The sequence below is a fragment of the Temnothorax curvispinosus genome, unplaced genomic scaffold (genome assembly GCF_003070985.1).
Source record: "Temnothorax curvispinosus isolate PA1 unplaced genomic scaffold, ASM307098v1 QBEX01008799.1, whole genome shotgun sequence".
In the NCBI taxonomy this organism is placed as follows: domain Eukaryota; kingdom Metazoa; phylum Arthropoda; class Insecta; order Hymenoptera; family Formicidae; genus Temnothorax; species Temnothorax curvispinosus.
In genome coordinates, this window is record NW_020218579.1 from 396,457 (window position 1) to 409,823 (window position 13,367).

Consider the following 13,367-nt stretch of genomic DNA (forward strand, 5'->3'; position numbering starts at 1 on the left):
AAATATAATCAAATTTTAATATATTTTCTTATGTTAAAAACTATAACTTACGCGTTTTGGCATTGCAGACCTCAGCAGAGCAGCATTAAAGTTGTCATTATTTTTCACATGTTTACATACCATAAACATGTCTATTGGTAAATTATTGAAATTACTTTTTACACAAAGCCCGAATCAACCATTTTTTACTTTATCTCAAGAAACTCGAATAAAAGTATAAACTCTTTACTTCGCTGTATAACACCGTCTCAAACTTCTTGTCGTGACGTCACATCACCTTCGGTTAACTTCGGGCGTTTCCGGGGCATTATCGGATAGTTTGAATATTCATGTTTTAAAACGCTTTAATTATTAATAAATTCACGTTTAAAAAAAAATTATTTACAATACAATTTATGTATAAACTATCATATTATGATGTTTTTAAAAAATCGTTTTGTACTCAATTGCTTAACCCCGTTCTATCTTACAAGATATAAATTCTCAGATACTTGTATAGCATTAAATTGTGTGGCGCTTACCAATAAGATAACCATTAACTATGATAGAATAGAGTGACATCTTTTTACTACAAATAGAATGGGATAGCTACGTTTAAAAAATAACTATTTTTCTTAATCTCATAAACTGCTAATTCTGACTTTAGTTGTTGGATAGAATGCTTAATCCATTATGATGTCTATTATAAGGTCCATTATATGATATATATATTGTTGGAAAAATGCATATTAAATACCAATTCTTGCTGAGGATCTATATCGGTTTCTAATTCTTGAAATTCTTCTACCGTTTTCAATAGTAAACCATTTGGTCTTTTATAAAAATTATTTCGCATTGTCAATGTATGATGTTCTTTCAAAGTTTTTATGTTAGATAATATCGTAGTATTTTGCTCAATCACTTGCCTACAACATAAAATAATTGTACATGCATTCATAATAAAATAAAAATATATACCTATTACATATTATACCTAAATATATGCTATAAACTTCTCATTGTCAGATATGTAACATTTAAAAATTAGTAATATTTACGTACCTCAGAAGTTTAATAATTTCACATTGGTTCGTGTCATTAAAAATTTTTGTTCTGCAACAATCTGAAAAATGAGTCAAATTTTTTATTATTTTATATTTGTCTTTTTTTGGAAAGTTTTAAAAAAAGAAAAATAATATGAATTATTATATAGAAGAAATAGAATATTAAATATATTGAAAAAAATTAATGTATAAATTTAAATTAGTTTTATATATGCTACGTTCATAAATAATTCGTTTATACCAATCTTTTATATATAGTATATTTTTTAAATAAATTCTTTGAAAGTTAATCATGTTTGATTTTATAAACTTCATTTATAAGTTATAAAAAATTTTTAATTAAAACTCTAATTAAAAAGAAACTTTAATTATAAAATTCCAATCGAAACATAACTCTAATCTTACCAGATTCCTGAAAGTCCTTGCAAATGACTGTCATTTGCAAGGACTTTCAGGAATCTGGTAAGATTAGAGTAGAGATAGGCGAACCCGAGTTTTTTTTGTCGAACCGAACTCGAACCGAACTCAATATTAAGTTCGCGAACTCGAACCGAACTCGAACTTTTTTTTATAAGCTTTGAACTTGAATTCGAACTCGAATCCGAACTCGAACTTTTCTTTATAAGCTTCGAACTCGAATTCGAACTCGAATTCGAACTCGAATCCGAACCAAACCACGAATTCAAACTTAACATATTTTAAGCTTTACGTTAATACATTCAACTGTTATCTTATTCAATGAAACTTTAGGCAGATCTAAAAATATTTTACTGTTTAGAAGTAATAGAAATCTTAACTTCATGTTTAAAATATGATTAAACAGAGAACTATATTTACTATATTGAAACAGATACTGATTCTAATTTTGCATAATTTCGGATATCCTTGATTTAAATAATAAATTAAATCAAGAACACACACAGTAAGAAACTTTTAAAATATCATAAAATAAAAGATCATGAAAAATCAGAACTGCCAAGAGAGGAGTCAGGTAGTCTATTGTGTCTTTCACGTCTTCCATTAGATCCTCTGTAATTGTGGTTAGTATTAAAAGCTGTTCGTCTATTTCTTCTCTTTTGGCGTATAGTGCTGTGTCCAGCTGTATCCGTCTCGTGACGTTCGTCATCAGTTGTTCGTTGTGGTATAACGATTTTTCTAAGGCCTCCATGTGGCCTATCGTGGCATTTATCACCTTTAATTGGCTTTTTGCGGTGTGCCGTAGAGTCTGTTGCTGATTTTGTATCAGTTCAAGCTGCTCCTGTATGTGTTTTGCGTCGTCGGCATCCATAGTGCCGAACAGCGTTTTGCTGATCGTGCCGATCGCGTCTATTAACCCTCGCTTATTGTTATTTGTTTTATATATAGTCTGTAATCGCGTTAACAATTGCGTTAATTTTTTGTTATTTTTCTCTATCGTATGGAGAATGTTTTTGCACGTCTGCTGCGTGTCCTTTGCGATTATCGTTTCGCATACTTCTTCGGCTTGCTGTAGAAATTCCTGAAGTTGGTGATATCGGTTTCCTAGGGCTGCTACGTCGATTTTAATCGCTAATTTCCAAGTAGCTTCTACCTGTTGCAATTGTCCGGTTCTCTCAAAGTATATTCCCGGCTCGCTGCTGAATTGTCGTATCTCGTACGATGGTGCTGTCTCAGGTTTCGCTTTTTTCGTGAAGTGCTGGACGACGATCAGCGTCCTGTAAGATAAGGACTCATGTTACCTTTCTTCGAATTTTTACCTTGGCTTGATAATGCCTTCTCCTCGCGTTTTTTCTCTCCTCGCGCGTTTAGTTGCTCTTGCGACGTGATTCAGAGAGAGTACTTTTCGTTTGCGCTAATTGTGAAATGAGGTGCCGTCTGTGTAACCGTTTTTTTTGTGCGACGCATGTTGGCGCACGTATTGGCTCCGCGCTGCTCGTGCGGGTGCCGTAAGTGAGGGTGCCGCGCTTAGTGCGCGGATTGCGGCGAATTTGGGTTCGGGGCCGACGTCGCCCCCTCCCTCGTACGCAGAAGCGTTGCTAACGCTCCCGGACACCTGGGTGCATCTTCTCCACCCCCTGGAGGTCACCTTGGATGTGGCCACCGGACGTCGTGTGGTGCGACGTGTTTGATGTTCGGTAAGTACTTATTGTCTAATTTTCGTTAGTTTTTACTATCGCCTATTTTCTATTGCCTTATTTGCTTGTTTTTGTTCTTCTACGCTGTTTTTACTGTTCTATAAAGGGCTTTAATCGGTTTACGTGTACTCGCGTGGTTTTCTGTCCCTTTTTGATCGTGTAATTGACGTCTGAATGTTTTTCGATTACTTCATATGGTCCTATCCACGGAGATTCTAATTTTTTCGATCTCCCTCTACGCACCGTTTCGTCGTGCAAAAGAACTTTGTCTCCCACTCGGAAATTAATTTCTTTTGTCTTCTTATCATACGTCTCCTTGGCCTTAGATTTTTCGTTTCGCAAATGTTCCTTCGCAACTCGTTGTGTCGCTCTTAATTTTTCTTTTAGCTCTTGCGCGTAATCGTCATAAGTATACGTTGGTTTCGGTGGTTGCGACAGTGCCGTCGGTAGTGTCGCTCGGTGCCCGTATACTAATTCAAAGGGTGTAAACCCGGTCGCTGTGTGTGGCGTCGTGTTATACGTGAACATTGCGTATGGCGTCCATTCGTCCCAGTCTGTCTGGTCCGCGTTAATATAATGTCGCAAGTATTCGGCTAATGTTCTATGAGAGCGTTCCAATGCTCCATTACTCTCGGGATGGTAGACCGTTGTTTGAATTTTTTCTATCTTCAATAATTTACACATGCTTTTAAATATCTCGCTAAGAAAATTCGTTTCTCTATCCGTCAGTATTTTGTCGGGGATACCGTATTCAAAGATAATCTTTGTGACGAATTCTTTCGCGATTGTATTCGCTTCTTGATTAGGTACGGGTATTGCCTTACTGAATTTCGATAAATTATCCTGAAACGTGAGGATATATTTATTTCCGTTTTCGGTCACCGTCAGTGGTCCTACTATATCTAGAGCACATTTTTCGAACGGTTTGTCCGCGGTGTCTGTTATTACTAAGGGTGCTTTATTTTTTCGCGATAACTTGTTCTTCTGACATAGTTCGCATTTATTAATGTAATCTTCGACGTCTCGAGTTAATCCTCTCCAATTATGCGTCAACCTTATTCGGTTTATGGTGCGTTCCACACCCTGATGTCCTACAGGTGCATCATGGTATTCGTATAATATACGTTGCTTCTCTTCTTCTGTATATTTTCTTTCGCTCTCCTCTTCGTTATTCTCTTCCTTCTCTATCTTGTTGATATCTGTCGGCACATGTCGACTCAGCGCATCCGCGTTTCTATTCTCTTGACCGGCCTTGTGTACGATAGTGTAATCGTATTCTTCTAATTTCAACCTCCATCGGATTAATCGTGATCCGCGGGGTCCTTTACGTTAAATAGCCAAACCAATGATTATTATGGTCTGTCACTATGGTAAATTTTGTTCCATAAACGTATGGTCGGAAGTGTTTCACCGCCCATACTATCGCTAGTAATTCTTTCTCGGTAGTATTGTAATTTTGCTCGGCTTTAGATAGTACTCTGCTCGCATACGCCACGAGTTGATCTTGACCTATCTTTCCCTGTGACAGTATGGCTCCTATTGCATAATCTGACGCGTCGGTCGTTACTACAAATTCTTGGGAGAAGTCCGGGTATTTTAATACCGGTGCTGTAGTTAGTTTTTCTTTAAGTATTTCAAATGCGTTTTGTTGTTCTGCGTTCCACTCGAATTTGATATCTTTTCTGGTCATTTTTGTGAGTGGCTTGGCGATTGCTGAAAAATCTTTAATAAATCTTCGATAATATCCGGCTAATCCTACAAAAGCCTGGATGTCCTTTACCTTTGTTGGTCTCGGGAAGCTTTTTACTGCTTCTAATTTTGAAGGGTCTGGCGAGATTCCGTTTTCTGTTATTACATGTCCGAGATACGTCACTTCTTTCCGAAGGAATTCGCATTTATCGGGCTGTAATTTCAAATTATATTTTCTCAGTCTTTTTAGCACTTCAATTAGTCTCTTATTGTGCTCTTGTAAACTTGCTCCGTATACTATTATATTGTCTAGATAGACTAAGCATTGTAATCCTACTAGTCCTGCTAAAACGGCTATTATTGCTCGTTGAAATGTCGCTGGGGCATTTTTCAATCAAAAGGCATTCGATTATACTCGTAATGTCCGTATTGTGTCGAGAACGCTGTTTTTTCTTTATCTTCTTCTTCCATCGGGATTTGATGATATCCCGAGGCGAGGTCTAGCGTGGTAAAATATTTTGCTTTTCCCAGTTGGTCTAGCTAGGATATCGGTTATGTTTGGCAATGGGAAGGAATCTCCCTCCGTTAGGTCGTTCACAAACCGAAAATCTATTACCACTCTCAGTTTTAATTTTCCTGATGCGTCTCTTTTCTTCGGTACTACTAGCAACGGCGCACTCCACGGACTCGTGCTAGGTCTAATAATTCCGTTTTTCAACATCTCTTTCACTTGTCTATTCACTTCTTCCTTGTGCTTTTTTGGCAAACGGTACGGTCGGACGTTGACCGGTACGCTGCCCGCCTTCGTGGTAATCTTATGCGCGACGATATCAGTGCATGTCAGTGGTTCTCCTTCCACATGCAATACATCGCTGTAATCTCTGCAAATTTCCATAATGGTTTTCTTTTCTTCTTCGTTTAAGTGTTGTGTGCGTATCAATTTTTCGACTTTTTCGCTACGCGGCATTGTTTCTTCTGCTTTGTCTACTTGGTTTACTTCTATTTCTTTTGCTTCTTCTTGCTCTAAATCTTCTAATGTTACTTGCGGCATTAGCATTTCGACTGTCTTCTCCGTCGTATTTAGTATGCTTGCTGGACATAGAAAGTTTTCTGGCATCACTAGGCAATTTCCTATGAATACTCCTGGCATTGTCTCTTCTGCCTGTATTATTCCTAGTGAATTTTTATCGGTCGCGACTTGCACTATTGTCTCGCTTCGCGGTTTCAAAACCATTTTCTTATACGGATATAATTTTAATGTGCTATTCCCTATGCGTATTGAGCTCGACTCGTAACTATATGACGCTCGATGTTTCTTTATAAAATCTACGCCTAGTATTCCGTCGTATTCTATCGGAAAATCATCCTTAACGACATATATCGTGTGCTTGATCTTTCTATCTTTCAAGTCAATAGTTGCTGTAAATTTTCCAATCGTATGGGCTTTATGACCTGTTACTCCTGTAAGGGCCATTTTATCCTCTTCTATCATTGTTTCGCCTTTCAAATGTTTTACCTTTACTATTCGCTCTGTGCAGTCGGTTGAAGGGGATAGCTACGAGCTACGGAAGCGCTCCGGTGAGAGAATAGTGAACTCAGGGTGGAATATTTTCCTATTCAACTAGGCTTATTATTATTAATATAATGAATGAGAGCAGCTATATGTTTACATTTTCCGCTCTTGTTGTAAACACATGTGCATGAAACAAGAGTTACCTTACGATCAGCATCAATCTAGAAATATTTACATAAAATTGTTGATGTAATGTACATAGATTCATGTAATTAATAGAAATATTTTTAAAGTTACATTTAACTTTGTACGGTATGGTTGAAATGACACTGAAGTTTGTCTTATGACTTGAGCTTCAATAAGGTAACTTTGATTATTTCGCCTACATTCCTTAACATCGCAAACATGACCAGCATTAACTAGTTGCTTCCCTTTTGGAATAGTTTCCGGTTGAAAGAGTATTTCATGGGTAACTTTTTGAAATCCAGTTGTTATCACAATCTCCATTTTTTATCCATAACAAATACAGCAGTTGCTGCAACTTGGAATAGAAATCTGGAAAAATATTTTTTTTTTTCAATATAACGTATGAAAAAGTAACTTTATTGAATCTACATTTTTTGCTTTTTATTATTGACATTTTTTAAAGCAATATTTAATTAGCAGTAGTTATTATTTATTGTTTTCTGATATAAAAAATAGGAGTTCCAGTAATTAAAGTGACATAAATACCGCTGTGCAATACCGCTGTTATATAGTCCTCCAATTATATAGTGTGGCGATTATCGCCATATGAACTGGCCGGCGAAACAGTCGAATTGAAAGTAATAACGAGGTCGAAAAATAGCGAAAGACGTTAGATAAGAAAAACATAAATACAGGCAACAATAAGCGGGAACGTTACAGGCATAACACAAACGATAACTAATAACATCAAAATAGTAACAATCATAGATTATGCGCGTATAGCAATTTTTACTTACCGAAATTATTAACAGTAAAATGTAAAAAAATACACTGCATCTATTGCACAAGAAGCTTTGGTAATAATCACACGTTAAAGTTGTTTTTTCTATTTTTTTTTGCAAACTGCCTGTAAACATATCTCGTTGTTTCCACTTTTATTTGCATGGCGATAGCGGTAGATGGCGCGACCTGAAACGCACGGAGCGAATTGACACGGCCGCTCCGGTATCGAACAGTAAATTTATTTTTTCGCGCTTCGCTTCTCGCATGGACAGAGTGATTAAGTCCAGCCCTGCATGCTTTCGCGGCTTGTTCGTCAGGTGTGACACCTGATACTCTAACGCCGGTCGGCGCTGCTTTGTGTCCTCTTTATTTTCCTCATCGCTATTCGCGGCTGAATTACTGTCTTTTTTTCTCGGGCCATTCGTTTTCGGGTGAAAATTTTTATTTTGTCCTCGCGGATTATTAGGTTTGTTGTGATTCGTCCTTTCTTTATTTGGTCGACCATTTAACAGCCAACATTCTTCGCGCATGTGTCCTGCCATCTTGCAGTAATTGCAGACTTTATCTATCGCGTTTACGCCTGGTGTCCTATCAGGTTTCGGTAAGGAGAAACGGTTCGCATATCTATTGGTACGACATTCCCTTCCAAGGTGCCCGTATTTTCCGCATTTTTGGCATTGTAATATCGATCGGTTATCGCGCGGTTGCGGCGAGTACGCATAATTATTTTTGGGACGCGGCGGAATTCTACTCGGCCCGTTTACTTTTTCTTCGGCGCTCGCTCCGGCAATCGCTTCTTGCAATGTTGCGAAATGCTGAGCTCGGACAAGTAACTTGATCTCGTCTCTCAATCCTAATTGAAAATTCTGTAATGCCTGTTGTTGAATCGTTTCTAATATAGTTCGCTTGCTTTCTATGGTGTGATTTCTTCCCTCTATCATGGAGTCGTATAGCTCCATCGCTAGCTTATCGGCTCTTAATCCCTTGAATGCTCTTGCATTTTCTCCGGGTTTTTGCTTGAGTGTATTAAACTCTAGTTGTAAGTGTGTTGTGCTTTTGCGGCTCAAATAGCAAACTTCTAATTCCTTCTTTAATTGTGCGAAATCTCTTATCTCTCGCGTTTGAAAATCTATTATCGCTCTTCCTTTTAGCTTTGTGCATAGCACTGCTTCTAATAGCGTTCCTTCTTCCATGGGATTTATGTCTTTATTGCATATGACGCGGCGCTTAAGAATTCTTGTAATTTACTCGAGGTTCCGTCGAACTCAGGTATCATATCTCGTGCCTCTTTTAATCGTAGATATCCGATTGCGCGCTCCGCTTGGTTCCGAATATCGTATGACGTTCTTCCGTACGTTACTTCGAACGGGAGGTTACTTGGCTCGCGTCTCGCGTGAAATTCGCGGCGTTCAGGATTCGCCGTTTCTAGTTGATTTACGCGATCTTGTAAGTTGCGGATTCCGTTTAATATCTCGTCGAGAATGGAATCTCTATCGTCTCGCGGCGGTCCGGCCCGTGCGGGTATCCGGTTACGGTGATTCGCCGGGGTGCCTCTTTGTGATAGCACTTGATTAAGACGGTTTATTTCTTCGTCTATTTCCTCTGGGGTTATCGGCGCGTTATCATTTACGTTATTCGCGTCGTGCTATTTGTTGCTTCCGCCATCTCGATTACGTTCACGTGTCTCGGGGCAGAATAATATTCTTGCGGGTCAAATACGCTGCTATCATACGAGGTCAATGAGAACTCTCGTCTGTGTGTTCGCCTACTGGTCGTACTGTTCGCGTCTTCGGATTGTGCGTGCGCGTGTGAGGGGTGGAGTCTATTTTCGTCGGGGCAGTTATTTTGTCCTATTACTCTCGCGTCTAAAATTATAACGGAATCGTCGAATTGTTCGCGTTCGATTACGCTGTTCGGGTGTAATTCCGGTTCTGATTCGCTTTCGCTTGAGTAGTATTCGTCTAAATTTCTACGCACGGTTTCGCGATTATCGCTTACGCCTTCTTCGGTTGTTTGCACGGGGCTTAACGGTCTATTTCTACGCGCTCGTCGCGACGTCTCGCTATGGAGCCACGATTGGTTTAGTTCCGCAGGTGGATTTTCGTTTTCTGACATTTACGGTGATTGCGCTTTACATAATTTGCTTAATCGACTTACATTACGGTCGCTAGTCGCATGTTGCTGGTCGGTGCTCGTGCCGCCTTATCTATCGGTGAGCCTCCGTTGAGGTAGGTCGGCGCCTTCTCGGGTTACGCTGCTCGCTTGTCCCTCGTCGGCCGCTACAGTGTTGTCCGCTGTTTTTGAATCTGGCTGCCTGTGTCTCCGTTGAGGATGTTGCACTGCCTCACTGATTCACTTATTTTTCTGTTTCAGCTGCCGTTCCCGTCCTGCCAATGGATCCCTCACGCTGCCACCATTTGTTGTGCCCTCCTTTTACGGCGGGACACAAGGAGATCGTTTATCCACGGAGGAGGCGGGATTGATTATCAACATTTTTCAATAAATGACAACTTTAATTAATCCACTCTGAGTTACAATGATCATTCGCGTTAAACGCCCGTTACTGCTCTGCTCCCTGACTCCGATTGCCCTCTCGTCTCCTGTTGTCGCTTCCTTTTCAATCCTCGTCTTGTCCTTCAATATCGCTGAGTTGCTCGATCGTATCTGGGCCGATCGCGCAACTCATCTTTTGCTGATTCGGCGTTGCGTAATTCTCTCGGGCTTTCGCGGTCGCGTTCCCTATTGTTATTCTCGGTCTTTCTTAACACTATTCTTATTTTATTATAACATTTTAATTGGGGCCGCAACAAAAGAAAGAAATAGATTTACTATAGTAAAGTCATTGTGAACATATACAGTAAAGTAAAAAAAAACTCGCAACAAGTTACTAAGAAAAAATAAAAAATGAGTGACAAAAACATCATACCAGAAACCGATAGCGACGACCAACTAACAGCTCTAGAGATAGCACAAATTACAAAAAACACGATAGAAAATCTCTTTATGCAACACGTGCATGGAAAGTGCCCCATTACGCACGCTACGCGTGCGTGATAGACCACTTTCCAGGCACTTGCAACATAAAATAGGGAGTGTAAGTCGTGTGTAAAGATGAAAATTCCCGAAAATCCAAAGAAAAATATACAAATACATATAACAAGTTTATACAGTGGCCAATTACTAAAAAAACAAAATCATTCTCGGAAAACACAATATTAACATATCTCGCAGAATTATCAAAAACACATAAGCCATCCACCTTATGGGCAACTTACTCAATGCTCAAAACGACTCTAAATATTAAGAACAATATTAATATTAATAAATGTGATAAACTCATCCCATTCCTGAAGAGACAGTCATATATGTACGTTTCAGTTAGTTTGGGAAGATTATGTCTGAGTATCGCTGTGGTAATTTGCGAGTGTTTCCGCGCGCCGTGAGATGTCGTTAAGAACATGTCAGAAATAAGAATACTCTAGTGGAAAAGACATACATAATGATGGGGAAAATAAGGAGAGTGTTGACAATGAGTCGTGCAGGAATTAAATTTCTCACTATATTCCCGCACTCAGTGCGGGAATACAGTGAGAAATTTCTCGTGTATGGAATTGGCTATTTGTCGCACAGATGGCGCGCGCGGAATGGGCCACTTTTCACGCACATGTAATATAATAGTTATTTATATCACACGTGCGTGGAAAGTGGCCCATTACGCGCGCGCCATCTGTGTGACAAATAGCCAATTCCATACACGAGTCAAAACAGTGCGGTAATGTTTACATTAATGTTTACACAGTTTCGAAGAAACAGTGCGGTAATGTTACATTACCGCACTGTTTTGACTCGTGTATGGAATCGGCCATCCGTCGCACAGATGACGCGCGCGCAATAATGGGCCACTTTCCACGCACTTTGTAATATAAAATAGGGTGTGTAACACGTGCGGGATGAGAATTGAACACTCGTGCGGGTGATCGCACTCGCCTTCGGCTCGTGCGTCCACTCCACACTCGTGTCCAATTCTCAACTTCCCGCACTTGTTACACAAATACCATTCTGTTAGATAATCTAAACCCTTCAATTTTGCATTTAGAACACAGATTTAAAGACATGTGACTTTTATGATTTAAAATTAATGCTCTTGCTGGTGCATCTGCAATAAAGCATCTATGCGTAGAGGAATTTTTTTTATCATTAATGGATATTCCACCATTTTGTATCACTTGTAGAACTTCATTAACAAATTGTTCCATAAATTTATGAGAATCACATGGTTTCGATTTTCCTATATAGACTCTAGCTATAATAGGTTTACTATTTCTTATATTTTTTATTCTATATTGTATTGGCCACAATTGTAACAATCCATTCAACGTTGCACCATCTGTGCTTAAATCTATAACTATTTTAGTAGGTAATTGGTTTACAGCTATATGCATGCCAAGTTTTGTTTCAAAGTTATTTCAAAACCAATATGAATTATATTTCAAAACCCATATTGACCTGAACCTAATGGAACAATATTATAATTTAACTTTTTTCGTGTCCCTAGAAAAGTTCTAGTTGAACATGGTAAGGTAATTATGCATAAAAAGACCTCACCTGCCAATGACCTTGACCTTGACATATGTTGTCAAGGTCATCCGCCTGAGTGACCTTCAGAAGTTTTTAGCTGGCGGTCGTTATTCGTTAAAAAGTTATTAACAAAAAAAGTTTCGAAAATATAGCAGTTATTTTCAGTATTGGAAGGCATAAACGACTAATATTACGTTTTTTTTTTGGGCAGAGAATACTTTATTATGCGTGAAAGTCACTGCTTTACCAAAACACAACATTTAAAGCAGTAAATTGTTGATAAATTAAAGTCTTTCTTTAATGCAGTGAATACTTTATTTCGCGAGAAAGTCGCTGCTTTACCAAAACACAACATTTAAAAAAGTAAATTGTTGATAAATTAAAGCCTTTTTGTTAATGCAGTAAATACTTTATTTCGCGAGAAAGTCGCTGCTTTATCAAAACACAACATTTAAAGCAGTAAATTGTTGATAAATTGAAGTCTTTTTGTTAAAGCAGAGAATACTTTTCGCGAGAAAGTCGCTGCTTTACCAAAAAAAGAAATTACAGGACAAAATAATAGTATACATATATTATAATAATTATTATTTTATTAATAAATTTATACGCGGTTCAAAATTTAAATCCAACATTTCTTTGAAATAGACATTGTAGCTGTAAACTCGACTATACGTCAACTTTAATTTATCAACAATTTACTGCTTTAAATGTTGTGTTTTGATAAAACAGCGACTTTCACGCGAAACGAGATATTCTCTACTTAAAAAAAAGACGTAATATTGGTCGTTTATGCCTCTCAATACTGAAAATAGCTGCTATATTTTCAAAACTTTTTTTGTTAATAACTTGTAACAAATAACGACCGCCGGCTAAAAACTTCTGAAGGTCACTCAAGAGGGTGACCTTGACAACATATGTCAAGGTCAAGGTCATTGGCAGGTGAGGTCTTTTTATGCATAATTACCCATGGCAAATATGACAAATAATGATGTGATCTCAAAATACGTAAAATAGCATCACCTTGTACATGTGTAATATTATGTGTGAGAAAAACATTTTGGAAAGCAGACGTAAATAAGTACTGAGGACTAGTAATTGATCTATTATCTGAGTTAGCTAATTCTGATTCTAGATCTGAGTTAACATCTAATTCTGATTTTAGATCTGAGTTGACAATTAATTCTGATTCTTCCTCTATTATTGGATGTGCCATTATTGAAGAATTGTCTTCATGTGCGAAATTATTGGTTTCAGACAATATTTCTGATATTTGAAAATTACATTTTGGTATCACATTAGATTTTTTTTACTAAAATTTTTGGATTTTTTTTTAATTTTAAAAATGCTTTTTGTCTTTTCTTTTGTGATATATTTTTATGAATAAAACTCTTACTATATTTTAACTTATTTAAAGTTGCCATTTTTTATATACATATACATAAAAACTTATTACCATTAATT

At 37.8% G+C, this 13,367-nt stretch overlaps 1 protein-coding gene across 3 annotated transcripts; it reads right to left on the bottom strand.

Annotated features, from left to right (window-relative positions):
* Positions 1-209: 209 nt before the first annotated feature.
* Positions 210-9,893, bottom strand: LOC112458308. 3 transcript variants are annotated; one of them, XM_025021888.1, is made up of 4 exons: positions 9,486-9,893; positions 2,236-2,737; positions 1,042-1,102; positions 210-905 (listed from the first exon to the last, which is right to left on the bottom strand). In XM_025021888.1, the coding sequence occupies exons 1-3, from the start codon at positions 9,503-9,505 to the stop codon at positions 1,043-1,045; spliced, it is 582 nt and encodes a 193-aa protein (XP_024877656.1). In that variant the 5' UTR covers positions 9,506-9,893; the 3' UTR covers positions 210-905; position 1,042. The 3 variants fall into 3 exon arrangements, with proteins under 3 accessions (XP_024877656.1, XP_024877655.1, XP_024877654.1); XM_025021887.1 differs by lacking the exons at positions 210-905; positions 1,042-1,102 and having other exon boundaries at positions 1,776-2,409; positions 2,518-2,737; XM_025021886.1 differs by lacking the exons at positions 210-905; positions 1,042-1,102 and having other exon boundaries at positions 1,776-2,737.
* Positions 9,894-13,367: the final 3,474 nt, after the last annotated feature.

Excerpts from the sequence above, each read along its gene's own strand:
- LOC112458308 (XM_025021886.1), bottom strand. The coding sequence starts at position 9,505 with ATGCGACTAGCGACCGTAAT. Across the intron at positions 2,738-9,485 it reads ATGCGACTAGCGACCGTAAT|GACGCTGATCGTCGTCCAGC; the intron begins GTAAGTCGATTA and ends CTTATCTTACAG.